Source organism: Cinclus cinclus, chromosome 2 (genome assembly GCF_963662255.1).
Source record: "Cinclus cinclus chromosome 2, bCinCin1.1, whole genome shotgun sequence".
Taxonomy (NCBI): Eukaryota; Metazoa; Chordata; class Aves; order Passeriformes; family Cinclidae; genus Cinclus; species Cinclus cinclus.
The window spans coordinates 49740882-49765756 of record NC_085047.1 but is presented as its reverse complement, the minus strand read 5'-3'; the positions used below and the strand labels follow the sequence as shown (position 1 = coordinate 49765756).

Genomic DNA, 24875 nt, shown 5'->3' with positions numbered 1-24875 from the left:
ACTGAATAGTCATGGGACCAAAAGGGTCCTCCTGCAGCATGCAGCCAAGTGCCTGGGGTACCAAAGCTCAGGTGTATAGAGGCATCTCCAGCCTCAAATAAGGTCCAAGGTAAGGCACCTCTTGGGTAAATAGGGGTGAACCCCAGCACTCCACAGCCAGCACACCAAGGGTGCCAGGTATTCTTGTTCAATCCATGTGCACCTACTCAGTAGATCCCCTGAGGAGAAGCGTCCCTCTGGGTCTAATCATTGACTGTAGTCTACTAAGCAATTACAAAAAACCCAACAAAACAAAACAAGGAAGAAATACAGCTAATTCTCCCCTAGAGATAAAACCAGAGTGTGGTAATAAGAATAGCTGTGGAGCCTGTCTTGCCTCAGAAGCAGCCATCAGCCCAGCAGTGCTGCTGAGGACACTTCCTGATGCTCATTTCTGCAGCTGCCTGGAGCCATGTGCTGCACCACGGGAAACACCAACAAGGGCAGATGGGACGAGCCTGTGTGGGATATACAATATTCATGCACTTATTTGGTTCAAATAAACATGAACAGGGGGAGTATCCATATCTGCTGAAAGGAAACTACTCGCTGGGCTCTCTTCTACAGCTCACCGAGCTGCAGACACACAAGCATTGCTGCCTCTGCACCTCCTGGTGTATGTGGGTTTGCTTTGACTTCTTGGCTGCCCTCAACACCGCACTTGGCAGGACATCTCACTGTCCAGTCCTCATCCAGTGGTGCCTATCACCCTGCTGGTGATCCCAGGCCCTCTGGTGCCCTAGCCCTATCCCCTATACAGTCACTGGAAATAAAGATCCTCTACCCAGAAAGTAGAACATGCAGCACGGTGTGCTTGCATGCATGCAGCTGTGTGTATCCATGCACACACACTAACACGTGCCAATCTTCCCATATAAATCCCCTAAGAAACTAAATATATGGCAACCGCCAGACTCAGTTGCTTTGACATGCCAGTTTTAATCAGGCTTTTGCCTATTTAGCTGCTAAATGCTCCAGGACTGGGACATCATCTTTTTTTAAGTCATCCTCAAAATGTCTAGCACTCGTTGGGATTATTGTGGAATAACAAAAAACTGTTATGTTTTAATTTCTATTAGGAATGCTATTTAGAGCTTACATATTAACAAAGAAGAATATATTAAGTCAGCCATGTGGTTTCTGTTTTCAACAAACCCAGTTCAATCCCATCATCTTTTTGTTCTTTGTTCTGTGTAATTTGATTAAACAGAAGCTAATGTTAACTTAAACAGATTGTATTCCACTGGTAAATAAGAAAATAAAAAATGTATTTTTTAAGTGAGGATAGCCTTTATGTTTTGTGATGGCTAAAACCCTAATATTCCTGCAGTTAAAAAGCTGGGATGTAGTTGGGTTGATGGACATTTAGCATTGTCAGACCTTCGTTATAGATAATAAATTGTTCCTCTTTTTAGACTGCAGAAATACTAAGATCACTTGAAAAAGCTGAAGTTCTAATGCAATGATCATTGTTGCCAATATTATTATAATGCCTATACAGGTCATTATTGAACATGTCTATATTAATGGAGCCATGCCACTTTGACCAGAGGGGATGTAAAACCACCAAACAAAAGTATTGCTGCCAGAGGTGTGAAAATCCAAGCAGGGAAAAGGTAGGGAAGGCCATGGGGGTGTATCTGAGGGCAGGAGAGCTCCTAGGATGCTGCAATGGGCATCTCCAGGTGAGGCTTCAGCCACAGAATCAGTGATTAGGTGATGCCTGAGGCTGGCCACATAGGGAAGGACGTGGATCTGCTAGAGGGACAGGTGACTGAAAAGTCACCATCAGCATGTAAATATGTGTCAAGTTACTCAGTGGTCACTGCTTCTTCTGGGAGGGGAACTCAGTATTTGACCTCTCTCTAGGCTGATTCTAACTTTCCTTAGACTTCTGTTGAAAAATTTCATCTTGAAATTACTTCTGAAGATTATCTGTGAGTTGAGGCATGGCCTCCCCCTAAACAGCAACTTTGAAGAGTGGCATTTGGTCTTGATAGAAATATTTTATGCACACAAATATGTGTGTAAAACAAAAGATGTGCTGGAAAGTTTGTTTTTGAAGGGAGGCTCTGCTTTTTGACTCCCAAAGAGAGGATGGGATAGATGGGATGGATGGGAGGATGGACAGGTCAGGTCTTGTCCATCCTACTGCTAATGAGAGTTATGATTTCCATATTTACTTCCTGAAAGGTATTTATAAATTTTCATTTGTCAAATATTTTTGTTCTTGCATGGAAACAGAAAAATTCTTCAGTTTATGGTGTGATTAATACTTTCATATCTGAACCTTGCACCTATTGATGTACACTGAATTGTAAAGCCTTTGTTCCGTTACATTCTTACTAGAAATCTTGTAGAATGTCTCTGGGGAGTAATCCATTAATCAACCAAAGGAAAAAGCCTCCAAAAAACAAAACACCAAAAAACAAACTATGTTTGATCTGAGGATATTGCCTCTTTGCTGTAAGAGGAATTTAAAATGCATGGAATTTAAGTGGCACACATTTCCATTTACTCCTTTGCTGAACTTAAAGAGCAGCATGAAAACACTGTGATTTGGGTTTTCCCTGTCCTCTGCATGATGAGAGGCCACAATAGCACTGGACCCTATTACTCACCACTGCTTTTTGCACCACTTCCAGTGTGTTGCCACATCCCTCAAGCCCAGACACATACCCAGCTTGGAGGCTGCCAACATCACAAGAGCCACTTCCTATTCTTATGTGTTTTTTCCTCTGAATGCAGTATAAAATCAAGGCTGTCAAAGTTAGTTGCTAACACAGAGATTGATAATACAAACAAAAGCAGAAAATAAATCCACTTTTACCTGATGCCTGGCACACATCCTAAATATATTTCTCTTCAAGGACAACCTGTTAATAAAGAGGTCTTTAATTTTTGATGGGAATTTAAAACCTCTTCAAGAGGAGCATTAAAATGCCTGTAGCTATTTCTTTTTTATCTCAAAATTTAAAATATTTATGTGTAACTAACAAAATTCTTCTCCAGCCAAGGATAAAAACATAGTCTAATTTGGGTTTTTTGTTGGTGGTGGGTTTTTTGTTTTTGTTTGTGTTTTGTTTTGTTTTTCTTCCAAAACAAGGCCATGTAACTAAACCAATACTTCCCAGGGAAGGATATTCTTCTACCTTCCAAAACTAAAATTTGCAATTTTGTCACAGCAGTGTCTCTAAGAAGGTCACTGAGGACACAGGGAGAAGCCAAGAGGTTCCCTACACCTTTTTCTTTCTGTGTTGCAGGGCCTGAAGCAGAGCTGGCCATGCTGTCTGGAAGCAGTGTAAGATCCAGGTACCCAAGGGATGGGGAAGGGAGAGGCATTCAGCTGCTTTTAAGGTTTTTATTCCTATAGCACCTTACCTACTCACTGCCTGACTTTTAGCCTACACAGCAAATAAGCAGAGGGCCTGCAGAAGGTGATTTCCTTAATTTCACAAACCTCAATCCATTCCTTGGGTAGACTGACCAGGTGTGAGTGGCCTGCAGGTCCCATAGCATCTGCACTATAGAGCCTTCAATACTTGTGAGTAAAGGAGTACACTTCTGGATTCTTACTGCTCTGTTTTACCATAACTAATAGCCCCACATACCAAATCTTGTGCATTTCTCCTTAAAAAGCCGTTTAGAAAGCTCTAAATGATGACAGAGCTTTTTTCATTTTTTTTCCTCCCAAGCAAACAAAGTGTTTTGTTTTCCTTGCAATAAAATGTTTTTGATTCATAACCCTAAATTGTCAGTGTTTGATGAGACCAAAGTGTATTTTTTTCAGGATAGAGAATGAAAATATTGAGCTGCTCCGACTGCTCCAGTCTTCATCAGGAACAATGAAAAGCGTGATCTTGCTCAATACAGGACACGTAGCCTAACTGTAATAGTGAGGAAGGAGGAATGGCACTTTTCTAAGGGCTATGCTTGGGTCAAATTCAAACATATTTTGCAAATGCTGGGAAAGCATTATCCCTGAAAGCCAGAAGGTCAGTCTTTCTGATGAGTGCTGGCTTCTTACCACTCTGCCAGCACCAGGCATGAACAATAGATATGTTTCTCTTGAACTTATTTTCTGAGACAGTTGTGAAAATAAATTATTTTCATCTTAGCCTGAGATTATCCCTTGAAATGTTAGCCCAAAGTAATGTTTTGGAGGCAGTGGTGAGAATTGCCAAGTGACTTATAAACAGCATGCCCAATTTTGCCTCTAGAACCAGCAGTCATCAGCATCTGACCAAAGATGTTATGTGACACTGGGTGGCATATTGTCCATTCACAGGACAGGAACATTCCTCTCAAAAAGACATGCCAGAACACACCTATTTGTTATTTGAATGAGGGAAAAGGTTTTCCTTGCCCGTCCTAGATTTTGCAGGATATTCCCACATGTATTTACTTCTCTGGAATACATGTATTGTATACCCATGATTAGATGTGCAGACACACATTCTCTGGTTACTGGTGACATGCCTTTCCCTGTCCAGGTAGACACAAAGTTCTGGGATGTCATCAAGTACTGCAGTGTTGCCCCAATTCTTTTTCAGGATACCTCTGTGGTTCCTCCATTCCCAGCTGGTCCAGATGCACCTGTGCTGTGACCTGTCCTGAGGAGATTTTCCCCCATGATGAAAACCATGCCAAGAGGCCATGCTGCAGGTCTGGAAACTCCTTCAGGCATGAGCAGAGTACAGAACATACTCCCCTAGCATAATTCTTTCCTTTACCTGCTCCCACCCTTGAGGTCTGCAGCCCAGAAAGGATCCCTTCTCTCTAGAGCTGTAGCTCTAGAGTCCTCCTCTGAAATTCCAGAGGCAGAACTAGGACTCCACTTTCTGCCTGCTGGGGCACTGGATTGCAGAGCGCCATTAGCCCAGTTTCCAGCACCTCGGGGCAGTTTGGCCACAACAGCCCTCAACACAAACACGTCTGTGAATGTAGTAGAGACATGAAAGTGGAGTTATTTCCCTCCCTTTTTATGTCACGGGAAGATTTTCTCTCCTAGATTGGTCACTTTGGGTTACTCTCCTTTAGATGGCACTGTTACCACTTCCAAGAGATCACTGCTGGCCACTTTGCTGAACAGGGCTGAAACTGGGCCAGGACTGCCACTATCACTGGGTCAACAAGCCAGAGCAGGTCAGGAGTGATGCTGACCAGGGCTCTGGAAATATTTGCTCTAACAGGTCTTCCTGGTATCACTCCAGCTCCTGCCAGTCAATTGTTCACTTTGGAATACCAGCACAGCACAAGGGCTGTATTGGTATGATGAACATCTGATAACATTAAGGACAAACTTAATATGCTCCTCTTCAGAATTAATTTGAAGCAGTTCCAAAAGTCAAGAAGAGACATGTGCATATATGAGAGTCTTAAGCTAATATATCTACTAATTAAATAATAATTAAAAGCCATGCTCTGCACAGGCACCGCAATCATTACTTTTCGTGCTTATTTCAGAACCACTGCTTTAATATTTTTTATGTCTAATGCCTCAGTTATCACCTGCTTCGATTGCCTAGGCTTTTCCCAAGGATAGAAATTTGGTTTAAGAGGCATTTAATGGGTCTATACTAAATTCTGCTACATGTTGTACACTTCCAGCTGCCAATTAAAAGAGTCTTGCCAATTGAGAGCATTCTCAACTGAGGAAGAGAGATGATTCCAGGATACCATTCAGCAGTGGTCTGAAACAGGCAGAAAACAAATCCAAAATAATTATAAGAAAATGGTCACGTAATTTTAAAGCACTCGAAGAAACTGCTGGTGTGGTCCGACACTATTGCATACAACACTCTCCTTCTACACAGCTAAACATGTCTGTTGGACCACTTGCACTGGTACTTTCCCCAGCTTTGGAAAGAGAACAGAAAAAATGTGAGCAGGACCAGAGAGCCACAGGCATGGGCAGACTCCAACTTGCATGCTAAACACTGGTCCTTGGGCTGTTTTCAAGACTCAGTCCTGTCCTCACTGCCTAGGAGCACATTTTACAACAGAATTTAGGTCCAAATCATAGAAAAAAACCCTATGTTTTGAACATTATTTTGTTGTGATGTAAGGGGAGAGAGACACTGGACACAAACGAGTCTCAGCCCAAAAGAGGCTCCCTAGTACCAAAATAGGATCGGGCCCTCTGCTGAACAGGAGTGGAACTGCTAGCTGGACAAATCAACCCCAAACTTCTCTGGAATAAGGCTGCACCTTTTTCTTGAATGAATGTTTTTCCTTTTCCAATGTTTTTCCTTTTCCAAACTGCAGTCCCATTCAGACCTCAACCATTTTGCCTGCAGGGTCCTCAAAAACAGAAACACCCAACTGTTATTATTTTTATAATGTGAAAAGTTGGTTTATTTTTTTCCCATGCTGCCGTAACTTAAAGACAGCCAACTCAATTCTGCTCGAGCTTTCACACAATAATGCCACCTCAGAAAATGTCTACAGATTGTGTTTTCAAATGACACTCAAAAACTTGTAAGCCTGTGTCTATGTTGCAAGACAAATGACTGCCCAGTTACACAACTGCTTGAGTAGTCCCAGATTGTCACACTGTATGTAGACTCTCAATTTCAGCATTGATTTTAAGAGTGCAGCAGCCTTAGTGCTACCTGGAAGTCTCAGATGAGACAGGTGAGTTACTCAAGCAGAAATTCAGGTCTTTGGTGCTTTAAATAGTTTTCATGAAGCGCTCACCTGCCTGAATGCACTAAAACTGGAGCTTAAAGCAAGCCCACTCCTAAAGGAGGTACCACATCTGCATGGATCTGAAACAAATCTATGTCTAATCCTGCCCAAACCTGAAGGTGCTTAAATTCTACACGTGTATTATTGTTCACCCCCAGGCACTCAGAGGAGCATTACTGCAATCCCCAGCTGGCCTAATAAATACAGAGGAACTGGGAACATGAGGTGCAGCTATGCTTGGCCAGGACTTGGAGAGGATGCTATTAAATAAAAGCACCTGAGTTGTTCAATTTAGGAGGCATTTTCAGGACAGAACCAACATGCATCAACAGCAGGACAGTCTTCTCAAAACTCAGTTGCAGCAGCTGTTCTCATTTAAAACATATCCAGAGGAGATGAAGGAGACATGCCCAAGATTCCAGAGTTCCTTCAGCAAATTGTAAATGAGGCATGTGATGAAAAATCTCTCCCCAGTGGACAATGCACAGACAAAGATGAGCTGACAATGCTCTTCTATTTTTTATTTCCCTCTGATTTAAACACGGATACTCCACAGCCAGCTCAAAAAAGCAAAAAACCCAAGCAAACAAAAAAACCCACCACCAAACTAAAAAAACAAAACCAAAACAAAAAGAAAAAAAACAAAAACAAGCAAACAAAAGAAGCAGACCCACCCAAAAGGGTTTAGAAATACCCAGCAAGTCCTGAAATACAGAAATGTCAAGTATAAAGAAAAATACAGGGGGAAGATCTTCTGGGAAGTTATTTAAAATATTTAGGACATTTTAAAAACTCCCTGTTTTTTCAGTTCAGTGAACCTTCCCCAGCAAGCTCAGCTCCTACTTAGGGAACGGTGTGAACCATGGTTATTTATGCAAAGGTAACCTTTCCCAGTAATATAAAAACCAAAGTATTTCAGAACTTTTAAGACTGACTGAATTTAGGTTTTGTTTCCTTGCTTTTCTTTCTCTCATTTAACACAGGAAATTTATTATTATCTCTTCCAAAAGTAGACAAACTGGCCATCAAGGGCATTATCTGAACCTTGGGCCCTACTGCTGGTGATTGTCTGCCTGTTTTACAAAGTAGCCAGGACACCAGCTTAACCTGGGATGTTAGAAAATACATGGGCATGGTGTGAACCAGGCCTGGTCTAAGAGCCCAGCTACATCTCCTAGATCACTGAACAGCTTTTGAAACAAGCAATACCTTCAAGTCTTTAATGGTTATTTTGGTTGTCTTAAAATTTATTCATTTTTACTCGAGTTAATAAATAAGGTTCTCTAATTACCAGCAACATTTTCTTTATGTTCTCTATACCTGCTGTGTGTAATCTTCTACATGCTGAGATAATGTTATCCTAACATCTTCAGGAACTGGCAGCTCTGTAACAGGGACACCCTGCCCGATTCATGGTGAGCAGGAAGAGCAGATAATTATTGAGGCAAATCAAATAGTTTCCTTCATCTAACAGCTTTAGTTGCTCACAGGTATCTCAGTTAGACTTTCCATTCCAGCTCTACCAATCAGACACTGCGGCTTCTAAGTTTCAGCATCTCTTTTACTCCTAAAAACCCCTGCTTGTGACAAATACTTCATTCAAAATCCTTCCTTTTCCAAGCTCCTGAACCCTTTTTTTCAAATATATGGCATCAAATTATTCAGCTTATCAGATTGGATGGCATCTACACTTTACACACAATTTCTTTGGGCACCCAGTCCCCAAGCTTGGTGATTTAACAGAGGTGACAGACTTCCTTTGCCATTGCACTTTTCCTTTCTATAATTCTGTGAAATTTAAATTCCCTTCTCATAATAACCATTGTAAAGAAATTGCATGCTTTGGTCCCAAGAAGAAATTTTCAGTGACTGTGGAATAAATTTGGGCAAATGACAGGTGTAAAGGCAAAGAATCTTTTCAATGGTAAGAACCACCCATTGCACTTACCTGCCTGAAAAAGTACTGTGTTGTTATAGCAAAGACATCAAAGCCACAGCTGGCCCTTTTAAGCTCATCTTGGATATTGATTAATTGCCGGGACTGCTCATCACACTTTTCCTTCAGTTTCTGAATGAACTGCTTTTCAGTGTCTCGCCCCTCTCCTGGTTTGGGGGAGAGTCCATTCTTTGGGGTAGCTGGCCTTTGCTTGGGATGTCCTACAAAGGAGAGAAGAAAAGACCATTCAGATCACTTCGTTCACATGTTTACATGTACAGACATGATCTTTATGTGTTTCTATGGCCTTTGGGACTCATCCCTACAAAAGAAATAAAGGTCTGTAGCACTCACAAATAACTTATTAATATCTTAAAAAAAAAAAAAAGTCACCACAATAAATTATGTTTCTTTAGGGGCCAAAGCTCGAAGCTTTTTAACAATCAACTCACCTCAGCCTCTGAGGCTGAAATTCTTCTACAAGTTTAGGAGAACTGTATCACTGAGAACTGAGGTTGCCGGAGGAAGGAATTATCTCACCTCTACTAGAGATCTACAAGAACAGAGGTCTGCATCTGTGATGCTGGACTCTCAGGTCAGGATTCACCTTATCTTACTGATGATGTGGAAAACAGCTAGATGACATTTCTACTCTACACATGGGTTCACCTGAACCCCCAGCTTGGTGACTGGACAAAGGTGCCAGTTTTCCTTTGCCTTTGCAGATTTAATTTTGCCTCTACACAGGACAATGTGGGGCTGGAGTTGTCCTTCCCTGAATACAAACATAACATGGATTGCTTGCAATTGGGAAATCACTATTACTTTTCATCTACAATACTGCACTCTACCTTGAGACTACCCCTTGCTCTCACCTTTACAATGTGTCTAAAATTGCAGCACTTAGCAGATGTGTACTCAAGTGACACCAAGTGCCACACAATGCACAGGAGTTACATCACTGGCTCTGCATGGCTGCTCTCTTGGCATCATCGACCACACCAGAATCACTACATGGTTTGCCTGCAGAAATAGGCCCAGACAGACTCAGACTCCTCTGATGTGCTCCAAGTTGGCTGGAAGAAAGCTGTACAAAGATGTGAAAGCACTAGTGTCGCTTGTGTTTAGGGTATCAGCCCAAAGATGTTGTCATATTCCTATCAATGGCACCAGAACTAAAGCTGACTCAAGATAAGCCACTTCAGGGCAGTGAGGCTTTTTTCCTAAGTTCACATCATGCTTGAGTCAACTATCCATTTCTGTGCATATACCCACTTATGAGGATGAAGCAAGAAGGGACAGTGTTCTGGTAGTATAGGGCTGCTCAAGCCACTGCTTGGAAAATTTGTTCTGTCTTTACCTTTTTTTCTTTCTGAGAACTCTCCTCTGCAAACATTTATGGCCAGCTGGACATCACCTTTGCACAGCTTAGTGATTTTTTTTTTTGCTACCCTCAGTCTTTTTTGCTACCCTTTTGCTGCCCCTCAGTTGATGCTCTTTAGCTCATTCCTGAATACTGGGCAGGAACCTCCAGACTTCAACAAATCCTCCCATTATTCTCCAGCTTTTATCCTGGAAGCTGAAGTCAGTAAGAAAGAGGGAGAAAATATGAGTCAGACACCTTTGTCCCACGTGTTACTAGAGATGGTGGATGTGTGTCTGGAACGTTTCTGTGTTAGAAGAAAAGTTTATGTGTGCAAGAATATGAAAAAAGAGGACAGTTAGTAGTTTTATAGTCTTATATAGGTTTTTTTAATAGCCTTTATAGTTTTATAGTATACAGTCCCTGAAAAACAATACAGAAACCATGTCTTCAACCATTCTCCAGCAATCAGTGTAATAAGGGACAGTCTTCTGCCATGAATACTACCTATCCCTTTCCTAAAAAGCCAAAGAATCCTTCCACAGAGATGCCTCTGATAGTATGAATCTGAGCCAGTTTGTACAGTAGAGCATTACAAATTCCACAGGTAATTTTGTCAGATGTCAAGATCTTTTAGACCTTGAAGACTGTGGTCTGGGTGTGCAAATAGTTCCTAAGGGCAGTTTTACTAGATCAGGCAGGGAAACAGCATGGCTCCCCCAGAGCAATACCCTAGGAGCATGTTCCTACTTTTTCAGATTCCCAGCTTGTGTGGAGCTATTGGGAGCATATCTTCTCTCTTGTTCAGCTATATCCTGGTTCCAGGCTAAGCTTACAGGGAACCAGCTCCAGCAGAAATGCTCCCTCATGTCTCCAAGCATCTCATAGTGCAAATGCAGAGAGCCTCGAGTGCAAAAAAACCCTTTGAAACTCTTTGTGCCCATGACTTGCTTTTGTGACAAAGAATACCATGTTCTGCAGCATCAAAACTAATGCCATGTTGTTGGAAGACCTAAATAATGCAGCACAAGGGGTTTGTGTCATGAAAAGAGTTCAAAGAGTGTAGCTATTGCCCTCCTATCCATTTTTATGTCACTTAAAGCCTGCCAACCTTTTGTGCAGTAGTAAGAAAATACAGACTCTTCCATTCATGTCAAGGGGCTCTTAACTGTATGGTAGGTAATACCACAAAATAAGAAATCATAAAAGCAACAACCATAAATATCTGTCTTTTTAGTATAAAAATCTTGTGTCGTTTATGTAAGACAGTGATGTTACAACAGAAGGCTTAGGGAGAAGTGTAGGGGAAAGCCCTTGAAATCAGTTCAGTTTTAATTAAAACAGAAACCCATCAGGTTGCTTAGTCTATTTCTAGCCTTCTTGCTCACTGGAAGATTTGAAGTGCACATCTCTGTGTTGTCCTTGTCAGTATTATAAGCTGTCCTTGTAAATTAAACTATGCTACTCTCCTCAGGGATAAATCTGAATTTCTCGGTTCATTTGGGTCTGAAAGGCAGCTTACTAAGCTTATTCTGCCATTGATGTCTCTCTTCTGTTACTCTGCACAAAACAGGGCATATATTAATGATGATCCTCAATGTCCTTTTTGCTGATGGTGGGACCAGAGGGGCAGACTCGGTGTATGCTAAAATCACTGAACCCCTTTGATCCGCTTCAAAACTCCTAAGCCTTTTTTATCTACGTGAGTGTTTGAACTAAGGAGACATAATAAGTATATACTCATAATTAACACTGTCCATGAGGATTTAGTTGGGGAATGCAATTTATTCGCCTTTTAACTGTCCAATTTCCAACATTTTGGTAAGGAAAGGGAGAAAATTACTTAGAGACAATTGATATAAAGCATTCTGTAGAGTGACAGATGCCAGAAGCAGTTGGCACCATTCTAAAATGGAGTGGAAGGACAGCACTTGCATCTATGGACACCTGTTCCTATGCACAGATCTTAGGAATAGTATTGCATCAAAGGATAAAACTGAGATCCCTGCAAGACTCTGCATCTCAAAACTCCCTTGCAAGTCCTCAGATTCAAAGCTCAAAAAATTTGTGTATGACTGTCAAAAACCAGCACTGATTAAAAGGAACTGAGTGTGAGAAGGTCAGTAACAGAGGCAAACACAGCCTAGAAACAGCACTCAGAAATTTTAAAACCTGTTTCACAGCCAGATGTAGCTGTGGTGAAATTACCTGTGAGACACATTCTCCTCCATCATAAAGTGTAAACAATGCAGGAGTTTGTGATTCTGATGGAGGAATGTCTATGACTGCCCCTTAGCATCAGCTACACCGTGTATCCTCTTCAAAGGTTGCTTTGAGTGTTTTTTGAAATTGTTAAGTAGGTGAAAAAATTGTCATTATTGCATTGTTATTGCTGCAGTTATTTCAAAGAATGCCAAAGGCTACCCTAAAAGCAATAAATTAAGATGAGGTTTATTTTTCTTCTTGATCCTTAAAGTGAGAAAACGAATTTACTTTGGCTTAGTTGCAGACAAGAGAGCTGAACAAATTCTAAATTAGTCTGATGGATGGAGGTCTGTTACTCAACCTCTCATGAGAATGAAGAAACCTTTGAGGCCTCATGAACTGGTTACACCAAAACTTTAGACCTTGAAAATTATTAAGTCACCTGTGGAAATGGAGACCTCCTTAAGACAAGACAAATACACTGTACAAATACTCAGTGTTCCATTTTGCTTTGTAATCCTAGTGGAAGCAAATCAGCTGTGCTGTAACACGCTGCTACAGCCACAATCAGTGCTGATGCTTAAACTGGACTCCCACTGTTATAAACACTGGTGAGCTTCTGGTCTGACACTCTCTGCAAAAAATTCTTTGGATCTCTCTGTGATCTCACCAGGTGCTAAATAGCCTGTAAATTATATGACTCAGGGGACAGTGGTAAGTTCATCTTTTTACTCTAGTATCTTTGTAAGGAGAAGAATTTTGTGTCCTATTGGCACTTAGGAAGATTATATTTAACCTTCCATTTTCTTGATTTCATTGGTTGAGGAAAAGAAGAATAGGGATTGAGTTTAATAATAATGTAGAAACTCTTGGTGCAAGTTATAGGAGCTGGAGAGCTGTTCAATCTACATGCTTTATATTTTGCCACCAAATGAAACAACACGGGGTTCTATCCCCCACAGTTATAACTTAAGTATCACATAGCTATAGAGATGACATTTTAAGTGTTCAAGCAGAGTCTGAAAAATGAGGCAACAGAAGATAAACTGCAAGCACAATTACATCAGTGACACCATGCGCACTCATTTCAGAAGCATTTAGATCAACCAAAGGCCAGCCTCACAAAAACCTTTAACCACCTTATCCATTTGTTAATGTACACTCAGTAGACATAAATAGAAAAAAGTTATCTTCATTTTAGTAAATAAAAAGGTATTATTCGGAAATGTTAAAACCATGTGTTTGTGCCCAATATTGAGGTATAAGTTGACAATGTCCCAGCAGCACTTTGGAGGTTTTTCTATAGATAATTCCTTTCCCGGTTATGCACAGATATAGCCCAGGAAATTTAGTGTTTCTGCATAAGAGTAGATTCTGAGCAATACACTATCACTCCAGGCAGTCATTTGAGGTGTCTTTTATTTTGCTGTATGTATCTGTCCTCTTTTTATGTAAAAAAACTGTAATGATAAAAAACATGTTCCTGTGCCTTTGATAGCAACAACTCTTTGTTTTGAAAGAGAGATGATTGCATGGTTATAACAAAGAAAACAAAAGTCTATTCAGCTCATGCATTGGTATGATAAAGCCTGCTGTAGCCAGCTTAATGAACCTTGGACACGATCAATCCTCACTTTGCAACACTAGGTCTCAGATTTGAGTGTGTTAACAAGAGATGCAAAGTCAAGAAGTTTAAATCTTTCATGAAACAGTGCTTTCAGGTTCATAAATACCTGGTGAATGGAGTTTTGTGGCTGTTACTGCTGATTTCTTAGGGGATGAGACAGCTGGTCTGCTAGAATCTTGATCTTTTTGTACTTCTTTCTTCACACCTGTTTTAGAAAAAAAACCATCAAAGGTAGAAAGACATCTCGTTTATCATTCTGTTTGCAACTGTACAGAACTGTGTCACTAAGATACACATCAAAGTGGCAAAATGTATTTCACCAGTGATGCTGCACAGCACTTCTGGGTTGGATGCCAACCTGCCGTGTCTGCAACCATGACTGTGGACACGTGGCTGAGCTGACAGGCACAGCACTAAAGAAGGACACAGGAAGGCCATACACACTCCTTGGCTTTCCAGTCATCTGCACCATGACAAATGCCATTAAGGCACAAACAGCTACACAGGTAACCCATCCTATCTGTTCTGGGTTCTGTGTTTTGTCTCTTTATCTTGCCATACAACCTCATTCTGCAGGAGAAGTGGAATAGGACTGTGCAAAGCTGGCTGAAATTACCTCCAAGTCCCTTCCCTGGAGCCTTTTCCACAGGCAAGGAAGCTGCCTTTTCTGGAGACCAGCTTTCCCAAGATGGCCTCATGTATTCAAGAGAGAGGCTAGAACCAGAAGCAGGCAGGAGGTGTCAGAGCTGTGCAGGGTGCAGCAGCCTGGACACATGAGAGCGGGTCTCTGTCTGTGCAGTAAGTCAGGCAGGGACAGAGGTGGACAAGCACATTCAAGGCACCAACCTACAAGACACTGTGCCAGTGTGGGATGAAACAGGGCACGGAATATTTCAGAGAGAGACAGCTCAGTGTCTGTTGTTATCTGTCCCACCACTGGGATAGTCTGCCAGATGTCAGAGTTCTGCAGTGTGTGACTGCCTCTTGCTTGCACCAGGGAGATACAACTTCCTCTGAGAGCCAGAGTGGCCACCCAAGCTCAGCTCCTCCTGCCCACCCACAGCTCCCATCAAAATAGCTGTGGGCACCATCCTGTGTGCAGTAACAGGAGGTCCTGCCCTGCTTGTTTGACCATGGTGTGACAGTCACAGACACAGGATTTCAAGCAGAAAGCATTCATCAAACAAGTAAAGAGAAAGAGCAATAAAAAGCAAATCCCTGAGACAATAATGTATGTATCCTGTTTGCTTTCCTTTTTTTAACCATTAGTGTTTGTTTAGGGTTGCATTTTAGCCTGAAGGACTGTGTCACAGCCCCTGGATACACAGGAAATACAGAGATTTAAGGCAATGACTTGCTATAGAGGGAAAACAAAGTTTGCCTTATTAACTTTTCTCTTATGAGTATGTTCACAGACATAAGAAAATGTCCCACAGAACCTGAATTATCTGAAGCAGGAAAACAAAATCAGATTTTCTTGGTGGTGCCTAATGACAGTGGCAGTCCAAAAGCTAACACTATCTTCCATTTTACTTAATACAAATGTGACCTGGCTTTTTCAACAGTGGAGAAAAATGATAATTTTATATGGGGATCGTAATCTTCAGGGACACTTACTGGTTTACTATTTTTCTGCTCCCTCCAAAGCCACACTTAGTCACAGCTGCAGTATATATGTTTATTTCTGATGCATCTTCCACCCTTCCAGTTCTGTCTGCATCAGGACTTGCATGCAGAGAGCTGCAGACGCAGCATTTGCCACACGCCAGAAGCTGAGCTGCCTAATTTCTAGCTCTGTCTCAGCATTTGCTTGCAGAATGGTTCTGGAAAGAGCACATCCACTTGCATGTACAACTGTTTGTGGGAGGGAAGCATGGGACAAGTTCTAAAACCCTCTTTGACTCTGTTCCACTAGAAGAAAGTTCACTATGTGATTTGTTCATAGGCAAATCACATCATCAGCTGTCAGGGCTTGTAAAGACTGAACACTTGCTCATACCTTTACTTTTGTCCATCTCCATTTTCTCTGCTGTTCATAAATACAACATGTAGAGGCTATGATTCTCATTTGTGATTAATAATTTTCACAGTGAAGTGACTGCCCGTGCCTGCCCCCTATTACACTGAACTTTACTACAGAGTAAGACATAAAATAAGTTTATGGTGCCTTTTCATTACTAAGGACCAACCTGAGATGGCAGCTGTGAGACAAAACCAGGGCTTGTTTTATAAGACATAGTTTATATAGTAAGAGATTCAAGCATCACTTTTACACAGTAATATGGCTTGGGCTTTTCTGGGGCTTTCAAAATAAAATACCATGCTCAAATGGGCCATATACTGAGCTCCTCCATAAATTTTGCTATGTCAGATGCCAAACACAGGCAACAGTAGAGAAAAATATGTGTTTTCCTTATGCTTTCCTTAGGCATGTAAATAATTAACTACTTTTGGTTTTGAGACATTTTCAACAAGGAACACCTGGGGAATTCATTCAGTCCCTTGGCCTTAAGCACAAAACAAGAATCAATTCACCAATTAGAGCTTGGTTGAAAGAAAACAGAGCAAAGAAGCCCAGAATTTTGCAGAGGGCAAGGCAGGGCCTGTGGAGAGCAATGGGAGCTGTGTGTGAGCACTCCCTGGCAGGCACAGTTGCATGGGAGACGCTGGCTCCAGAAAGTGGAAGACAAGTAGAAAGGAGGTGCAAACAGATATCTGGTCAAGGAAAGACAAGATGGACTAATCAAAAGGAAGATGAATGCCCTTGTTCAGTGTACAAGACTAGGAGAGCTCCTAAGGTCTGGTGGGGCAGCGGTGCAGCAAGGGGCAAGGGAGGAGGGATTGTGCCACAAGGGAAGAGCCAGTGCCCAGCACAGCCTTGCTGGGAAGGGGACAGGGACAGGGACACATGGAGCTAGCAATTATTCAACTTCTCCTTCATAAGTAGAAGGGCCCTGGTGGCCTCAATGTGGCCCTCCTTAGAGGAGAGGGATTTAGAAAGCACACAGCAGACAAAAGGAAGGACGGTCTGCGGGAGCAAACCGTTATCGTTTTGCTAAGCTCATCACCCACAGGGAAATTTTAGGGGAAGAGCCATCCCTGGCATCAGACCTCATATAAGAGCTTGAGCTGAATGCTTTTCGAAAAATGGGGCTTGTTCTTGTCTTTTGAAACAACAGCTGTTAGATGGTTGGAAGAGAAGCACTCAGAAAACATGTTGATTTCCTGCAGGGAAAATGAATCTTTAGATTACAAGTGTTTGGGCTCAGAATTTGTCATTTCACAGAAATATAGAATTTCAGGTTTAAAAAAATCTGAGGGAGAATGCTGGTGTGACAATTAGCATAATGTGCAGTAGCACAGGGTATGGTACAGCAGGAGGTTATAAAGCTTGATCTTTTCTAGCTTGAAGTGTACTGAAAGTAATTCAAAGACAAAAATGCACAAAAAATGTCTGACGCTCCAGGGTAACTCAGGAAACAAGACAAACATTTTTCAGTTGTTATTACAGGCCTGAACACATGTAAAACCTCAAATCATATTGTCATATATATTTTGAGAAGTCAAAAGGTGTTACGCGTGCAATCATAAAATAGTAAGAAATACACAAAATTACGAAAGGAGATTAAGCACCATAACTGTATCTTTCTTGAACTTGCACACTTTTAAAATTTTCTTCTAAATTCATCTTTTATAATGTATATTAAATCTGATCTGGAACAAAATTTACTTCAAATTCTTGATGTTATTTCCCACAGACTGGAAATACAGAATTCCAGTTAGCTCTACTGTTAAATTCCTGTACATTAGCCTTATTCCTGCTGGCTGCCTAATCAGGGCTCTTAGCACTGAGCTTCCCAGCAAAAAGCTCCTGGCATCTCAGGAACCACCATTAACTTCCAGGCTTCCTGGAACGGTTTCCAAGGCTCTACCAACTCCTACCACTGACAGAGCTCATGCAATGAAAAGTGTTGTTTCTGGTAGCCAGTAATCAAAGCCACAAAATACTGATTTTTATGTGAATCTACATTCCATTTAAGGTTAGAAATCTCTCAATATTTCCCCTCTTTTAAAAGCTACATTTGTGTAAAGAACTGGATATTTCAGGCCCTAAAAGAACAATGAACACAAATATTTGTTTGCCTTTTCTACTAGTGTGCTTACAACATTTTCTTTTGAAAAAGGCCTCTAAACACACAGTTCTGTAAAGGTATTTACATTTCCTAATCAACATACACAGCCTGCTCCAAATGAAACAGAAGGAGCAAATGCAAAATAATTAGAAACACAAGTCAAAGCATTCCAGAAATCACTTTGAAAAAGAGCAGACAAACAAAGCCATTTCTCCATTCCCCCAGCAGTGCTGAACGCTAGCCTAGGACCCAGAGCAAAAGATACCTTATCCAAGACATCTTCTCAAGCACTGCAGAACCAGCACTTGTATTTGCCTGTACCTTTTTGAGTCTTCAAAAGCCTGTATTCTGGGATAGGCTTCAATTTGCTTTTGTACTTCAGACTGAAAGCAGGCTAACAAATTGTACATTGAGTATTTATTCCAAAACAAATCCTAACATGCTGTAGACATCATCAACAATTCAATGGGACTGACTGCATTCAGAGGGATTCCAGATGTTCTCAGGAGTATTTTATAAGTTAACTAATGCAGTCTGAAAGTTTAAAAAAACCCAAAAACAAAACAACAACAACCAAAAAACAACCAAGGAATTATCTATAGTTACTCACAGACACAGGGAGCCCCTTTGAGCTTTTTTCTTCCTTTCCCCCTGATACCTATGACTAGTCTTGTCCTTGGTGAGTAATGACACATCCCTGCATGCATTGTTTGAGACAAAATGAACAAAGCTGGAAATATGATGGATTCTGTAAAATGAGAGCAGTCTAATTCTCTCTAGAGACTCTCTACTTCCAGTGATCTATGAGACACTGAAAGAGTGAATAAATAAGTAGATGTGGAAGAAAGACTATGTATTTCTTGAAGTAGAAACTGCTATGCTGCTGCTTTGTGATAAGAAGAAAGAGAAAGAAAGAAAGAAAGAAAGAAAGAAAGAAAGAAAGAAAGAAAGAAAGAAAGAAAGAAAGAAAGAAAGAAAGGACAATGACTATTTCATTGTCTTGTCTGAAAACGGTTACCTTGTTCTTGTATTTTTTAAAAAAGTCCCTTTAGCTGGTGTCTAAAAAAAATAAAAGCTGATAAAATAAATCATTCTTTGGACTCAGGGTAAATCTCACGGTAATTCAGAACATCCAACATTATTTAAAGAGTTAAAACAACTGCTCCTCTTTCTGGCATTTTGCATGCATCCTACAGCATTTTATTGTCTCTTCCTCACGCAGTTGTGCTATGCCATGTTTTAGAGTGGTTCCCAGAAGAAAGGTAGGAAAACTTGCAGATGAACTCGCACTTTCACCTGCAAGGTAGTGCTGCATATCCCTGTGCTCAGTACAGGAACAATATGAATGTAACCCACTGCACAGTGCTGTTCAGCAAGGGAGAACAAAGTTCAGCAGCAAACTCTTCTCTCTTCATCCCTGCAAGAGAGCTGGTGCTCATTCTTCCCCCCTCAGGTGACCTCAGCTCATCCCTCTCCCTCCTGCTGACGTTGTGCTGTCTGGATTTTGTAGAATCTGATCAAGAAAGGCACATTTTACACTATAAGATTGCTGGTGAGAGCTAACACTGGCCTCTTATTTTTCATCTTGACTGACTGCATTTAACAGCCTGTCCTGTTATATACGATTTACTGGGACTTGCAGAAGCACAGGAATTGACTGGGTGAAATTTTTTTTGAACAATGTTTTTGATTGTCTTTAATTTAGGGGGCCAAGAAGGAACAAGCTGCTCAAATTAATTCCTTATTGCCACTGTCATTGCAGTCAAATTAGGATATTTCTTATGGATGACAACAGTCATTAAATAATAACCAAATAGAAGTAGGAATCCTGTAACACACACCCCTCAAAATCTGTAACGGTATAGAAAATATAAAATCCCACAGCTCTCTGATTTCATAGACAGTTGGGTGGCAGATCCAGCCTGGTGGACAGAACTGAGTCTGTCATGTTCTGTCATGTCAATGTTCAGACATTGCCTTCTGCAGATATTCCCCCATTTTAAGGGAAATTTAAACCAGAAAATTAATATATGTATGCTTCAAGTACTATATATGTTAATCAACATCTGTGGAAAGAGGAAGCTTATATGAATTTCAGAGCTAGATTATAGTTGCAAAATTCCTTATGGAGAGCTGCTTTCACCTATCATTAAACAAAATATAAAGTAATATAAAAATGGTAAGTTTTAGTTAGGTTATCACTGTACTTCCCAAAGTAGCTAATATATTTAGGTAAGATAAAAAGGCCTCTCTTTTTTCTGGTCAGGTATGTGCTTTCTTTTCCCTTTTCTATAAATTGACAGACATGTAAATATAAAAAGGGCTGTGCAACACACTGAAACTTAATTAAGTGCAGTCTTCACAGACCAGTTGAAAAGGCCATCAGTTCATGCCTGCAAAACAACTTGCATGACAACGCTCTTCCACTGTTATCGTCCCATGACAGAATTATTTTTTGATCATCTGAAGCACAGCATCATCTGCTGCACAGCAGAAGCTAAAGGAGTCTAATTTAATTAATTGAATATTTTTTATTCCCTACAGTCCAATTTATTTCACAAGCACTTTTAGTGAAATATCAGGAATATAATCTCTCCTGAGCAGTGTTGTCTTTATTTTTTTAAGTGAAAATTTACAGTTCATGTGGTCTTCTCAAGAAATACCTAATTCATTAAAACTTTTATGCAATTTTTGATAGCTATTCTTGATTCTTTAATATAGGTAGATGTTTTCATTTGTGAATTAATTTGCTATTCATACATAGATAAAATTATGTACATCTCTGAAACACAAATTTAATTTTTACATTACCTGATATCGCACTCTTTCAGAAATATTATTTATATTTATATTACTGCCATCCTCTTTGTGAAATACTTTCTTTCTTCCTTTCATAAAATATGCTGTGTGCAATACACAATAGTGCCTGTGCTCCTCATCTGTAACTGTGGAGTGCTCTAAGCACCTCAGTTTAGTAACTTCAGGGTCTTGCACAGGAGGCTGGCCAGATGCCAAATATATATGCAACATCAAGTCTATAGAAATCACTGTCCATAGGATACCTAAACAGAAAAGTTTACATTCTGTAGGTGTCTCTGTCACATTGGGATCTACACCTGGTGTTCATATGCTACTTCAATAGAGGCAAGATTAGAACTGCTGAAAAACCCCTTGTTCTTCATAATTTCTTTGAGTTATTTCTACTTTTGCTCCTATCAAATACGTAGCATTGTGAGGAACCATGACACTGTTTTAATTAAAAAAAAGATTAAAAGAAAATCATTAATTGGCCACAGCTACACGTTCCTAACTTGGCTCATAAAAATAATAAACCAGAAAAATGGACTAACATAGTTTCTTTTGCTTGTCTGCTTTGTATAACAACTTCCTAAACTTTTCAGCTGCCCCTGTTCAGGAACTGTGCCTGTTTGTATAGTACAGGCAGATAACCCTACTTCCACGTTTACTTTCCTTCCAGAATAAAACAGGCAAGTTTATGACATGGTAATTGCCGAGTTATCCCGTCATCCTTATCTTGATCCATGAGCATTTAATTGCATTTATCTCCCTCTGTTCGGTTGCTTTGGGGGGTTCCTGATGTCCAGCCAAGGTCAAACCACTACAAAAGGTTAATCTGTCTTGAAACCAGGTGACAAGAACTAGCAATTCATAAAGTCTTTGTCTCATATTTTGCACTGATTTTTCCTTCCTGGCTCCATTTGCAATGTGTTATCAAACCCAATGGAACTTACGTAGAGATGAAACACTGTAGAATAAGAGCCACCCTGGAAAAAAATTATTTATTTTGGTATCTGAACGGTTAGATCTGATCTGACCTTGATGGAATTGGTCATTTGAGACATAACTGATTTGAGCAGAAGGAGAGTTTAGGCAAGGAAACAAGACTAGGGTTTTTTTGCTTTGTTTGCTTGCCTCCTTCTGCCTCTCTGAGTGAAAAAAACAAAGATTACTTAAACCTGGAGGCCAGTATTCTCATCACTGCAAAGATACCTAGCAATGAATTATCTGCTCAATGAAACGCTTTGGTCTCTAAAGCAAAGCAATGTTTTCAAAAATGTTTTCAAAAAGCTGCTTGTTCAGAACCAACAACATATACACTAAATCTCTGCCTTGTGTAGTTATGGACAGTAAATGCCTTCAATTCCACACATAACTCACAAAATGAGATTATAGTTGTGTTGTTGACTATGTTTAGAAGAGTCTACAGTAAATCAGCACACCAGCAGTGGGCCTAAGGATGGCATGAAAATTAATTAAAAGCAAGCAGTAAAACAGCATCACAGCAAGGTTTCTGCATTTCTTGGCTTAACACCGGTGGTGTTTTAAGTTTGGAGCACTTACCAGCGGGTGCTGTGGCAGTTTTTGGTGCTGGCAGTAAGCTCCTGCGTGGAGTCGCTGTGCTGCTCGATACCTGCGTTGTGCTTTTGCTGCTCCCCTTGGGAACATCCTTAGAAGGTGCAGATGCCCTAGGGGTGGTCTGCTCTTCATTTCCAAAGCTGGAACCTGCAGGAGACCGGAACTGCACTAATTATAAGTCCATAAAAAATGTATGTGAACTGTGGCATACAGACCGAACTTCTATCAGCAATTATAACCTACAGTGACACGTTCTCACTGCACCTTGGGCTAAGTTACACAGACTTTCTCCAGTATAGACCCTCAGGTAGAAATAAAGGGTTCCTAACAACTTAAATGCTAAATCTTGGCAGCTGGTACAGTCTGATTCCAACAGGAAATTAAGACCTCCTCTTGGTTTACCTCTACGAAGGTGCGATGCACATAAAGAAACTAAGGAATTCCTAAATATATGGGTGGAAGAATTTATGGTTTTATAGCTGCTAGAGGAGCCACACCACAGATTTACCCTATCAGTTGGAAGCTGCTGGTGTTTGAAATTAAGGGGAATAGCAGGGCTCAGTGGTGCGAAGTTTCAAATTCCCCTGCTCAGGTGGAGTTTTCCCACAAAGAGTCCCTCAGATCACACTCAGGCATTTGAATAATGAGATAAAAAACAAAGAAAAAATTCTGCCTTAACTCTCACATCTTACATCTTCAGTCATATTCTCAAAACAAATATTAGACTGCCAAGTTTTTCCACCTCATATCGACCTCTTTCAAATTTTTATTGGTTCAGTTTCATCCTGCATTTACCATCTAGGGAATAATGACACCCTAGATTCCTTGTAGACATAAGGAAAACAATATTTTCTTAACATTTGAGAAAGGCAAAGTTGGACTGTTGTTTTTACCTATCTGTCCACAAGGCCTAAGAGGAGCGAAAAGATTACAGCAGATCTGGACTTGAACATTTGCAGAAGAACGAACATTTTGTTTGAAAAAATGAGTGAAGATAGTGCAAGAAATACAAAGGATGTCAGAAAACACCTACAATTTGTATTTCAATTGTTTTACAAAGATACAATGTAGTATTGGTCAGGTACTGCCTGGAGGAAAATGATAGCATTATCTTAATAATTGGCATGTCCAAGTGTCCAGTATTTTTAAGATGTAAGGCTTCTTGAAAGTGTGCAAGTAATGAAGAGATTCCATTCTTTGCCTTTATTACTAAAAAATCTACTAGAAAAAAACAGCAGGTTGGAAAAGAAAATCCTGTTTCTGTTAAAGTCAGAATATAGCTTTTGGCTCTGAGTAAACAGCTTTCTGTCTTCAAGGATGCTTGCATACAAGTCTTAATTTAAAGTGTGTATCTGCAATATAAATGGACTTCTACAAACATATTTCACCTTTCCCAAGCCACATTAAAAATTCAAAACAGTGTGGTGTATTCTACACAGGAACAAAAACACCTGAAGCATTTGTCACCTTTACACATCTCTGCACATAACAACCCCTAGCACATCAGGTCAGTGCTGAATATCCAAACTACACGGATTTTTCACCTGTGTAGCAAACATTTAAGTTTATGTGCTGGATTAACTGTGACAAAACACTGCTGACTTCCACAAAGTCACAACAGCAGAAAATCTGGCCCAGCCTAGCCCTGTCTCTTCTGCAGCTGTGCACGAGGGCATCTTTTCTGCCAGGTGCCAGGGGTATGCTGCAGCATGTGTGCCCACCTCAGGCTGTCTGCACCACACTGCTGAAGCTATTCCTGAAGTGGTCTCATATATGTGCTTACCCAGTCAGTTTGGGTAACACCACTTGTGGAAATTTTTTTTCTTTCTTTCTTCAGCTATTTTTTTTATAAGTTTCCATTGCAGAAGCTTTAACCTTGAAGTGTAAATTATTATTTGCAGAGAAATGGAGTTCAAGTGTTCTTCAATGGGAACCCTTTATTTTTAATTTCAACCTTTATTCACTGCCCTACAGTGAGGAGTAAGGGAAGAAGTGTGAGGCTGGGAGGGAGCAGGTGTTCCCTACAGAGCCTGGAGAAGACCATGGGGAAGCAGGTATTTCCCTGCAGCTTGTGGAGAAGACCATGGTGAAGATATCCACATTGCAGTCCATGGGGAACTCCACACTGGCACAGGTGGACATGGTCCACCAGAGGAAGCTGCACCTATGGAGAACCCTCACAGGAGCAGGGCCCTGGAAGAAGCTGTGGGCCTGGACACGAGAATCACACCAGAGCAGGTTTATCTGAGGGACAGCAGCTCTGGGTAAAGACCCATGCAGGAGCAGGAAGAAGTGTGAGATGGAAGAAATGGAAAAGAGGAACTGTAATGGACCAACAGCAACCCCCATTCTCTTCCCACTGCTCTGCTCAGTGGGGATATGGGATGGAGAAGGTAGAGGAATTGGGAAGGGAGAAGTGAAGCTGAGACTGGAAAAAAGCAGTGGGGGGAAAGCTATTTTAGTTTTTTTCTTTTTCTTTGTTTCACACCTTTCAACTCTATTTTA

The 24875-nt window shown here is 40.7% G+C and overlaps 1 protein-coding gene across 1 annotated transcript in view; it reads right to left on the bottom strand.

The window, feature by feature from the left end:
• Positions 1-24875, bottom strand: part of MTUS2 (microtubule associated scaffold protein 2) — a 156223-nt gene that overhangs the window by 36916 nt on the left and 94432 nt on the right. Inside the window, exons 4-6 of the mRNA XM_062514689.1 lie at positions 22356-22517; positions 13967-14065; positions 8678-8886 (exon numbers count right to left, since the gene is read on the bottom strand). Of these exons, the coding sequence (XP_062370673.1) occupies positions 8678-8886; positions 13967-14065; positions 22356-22517 (470 nt within the window). The remainder of the gene's footprint in view (positions 1-8677; positions 8887-13966; positions 14066-22355; positions 22518-24875) is intronic.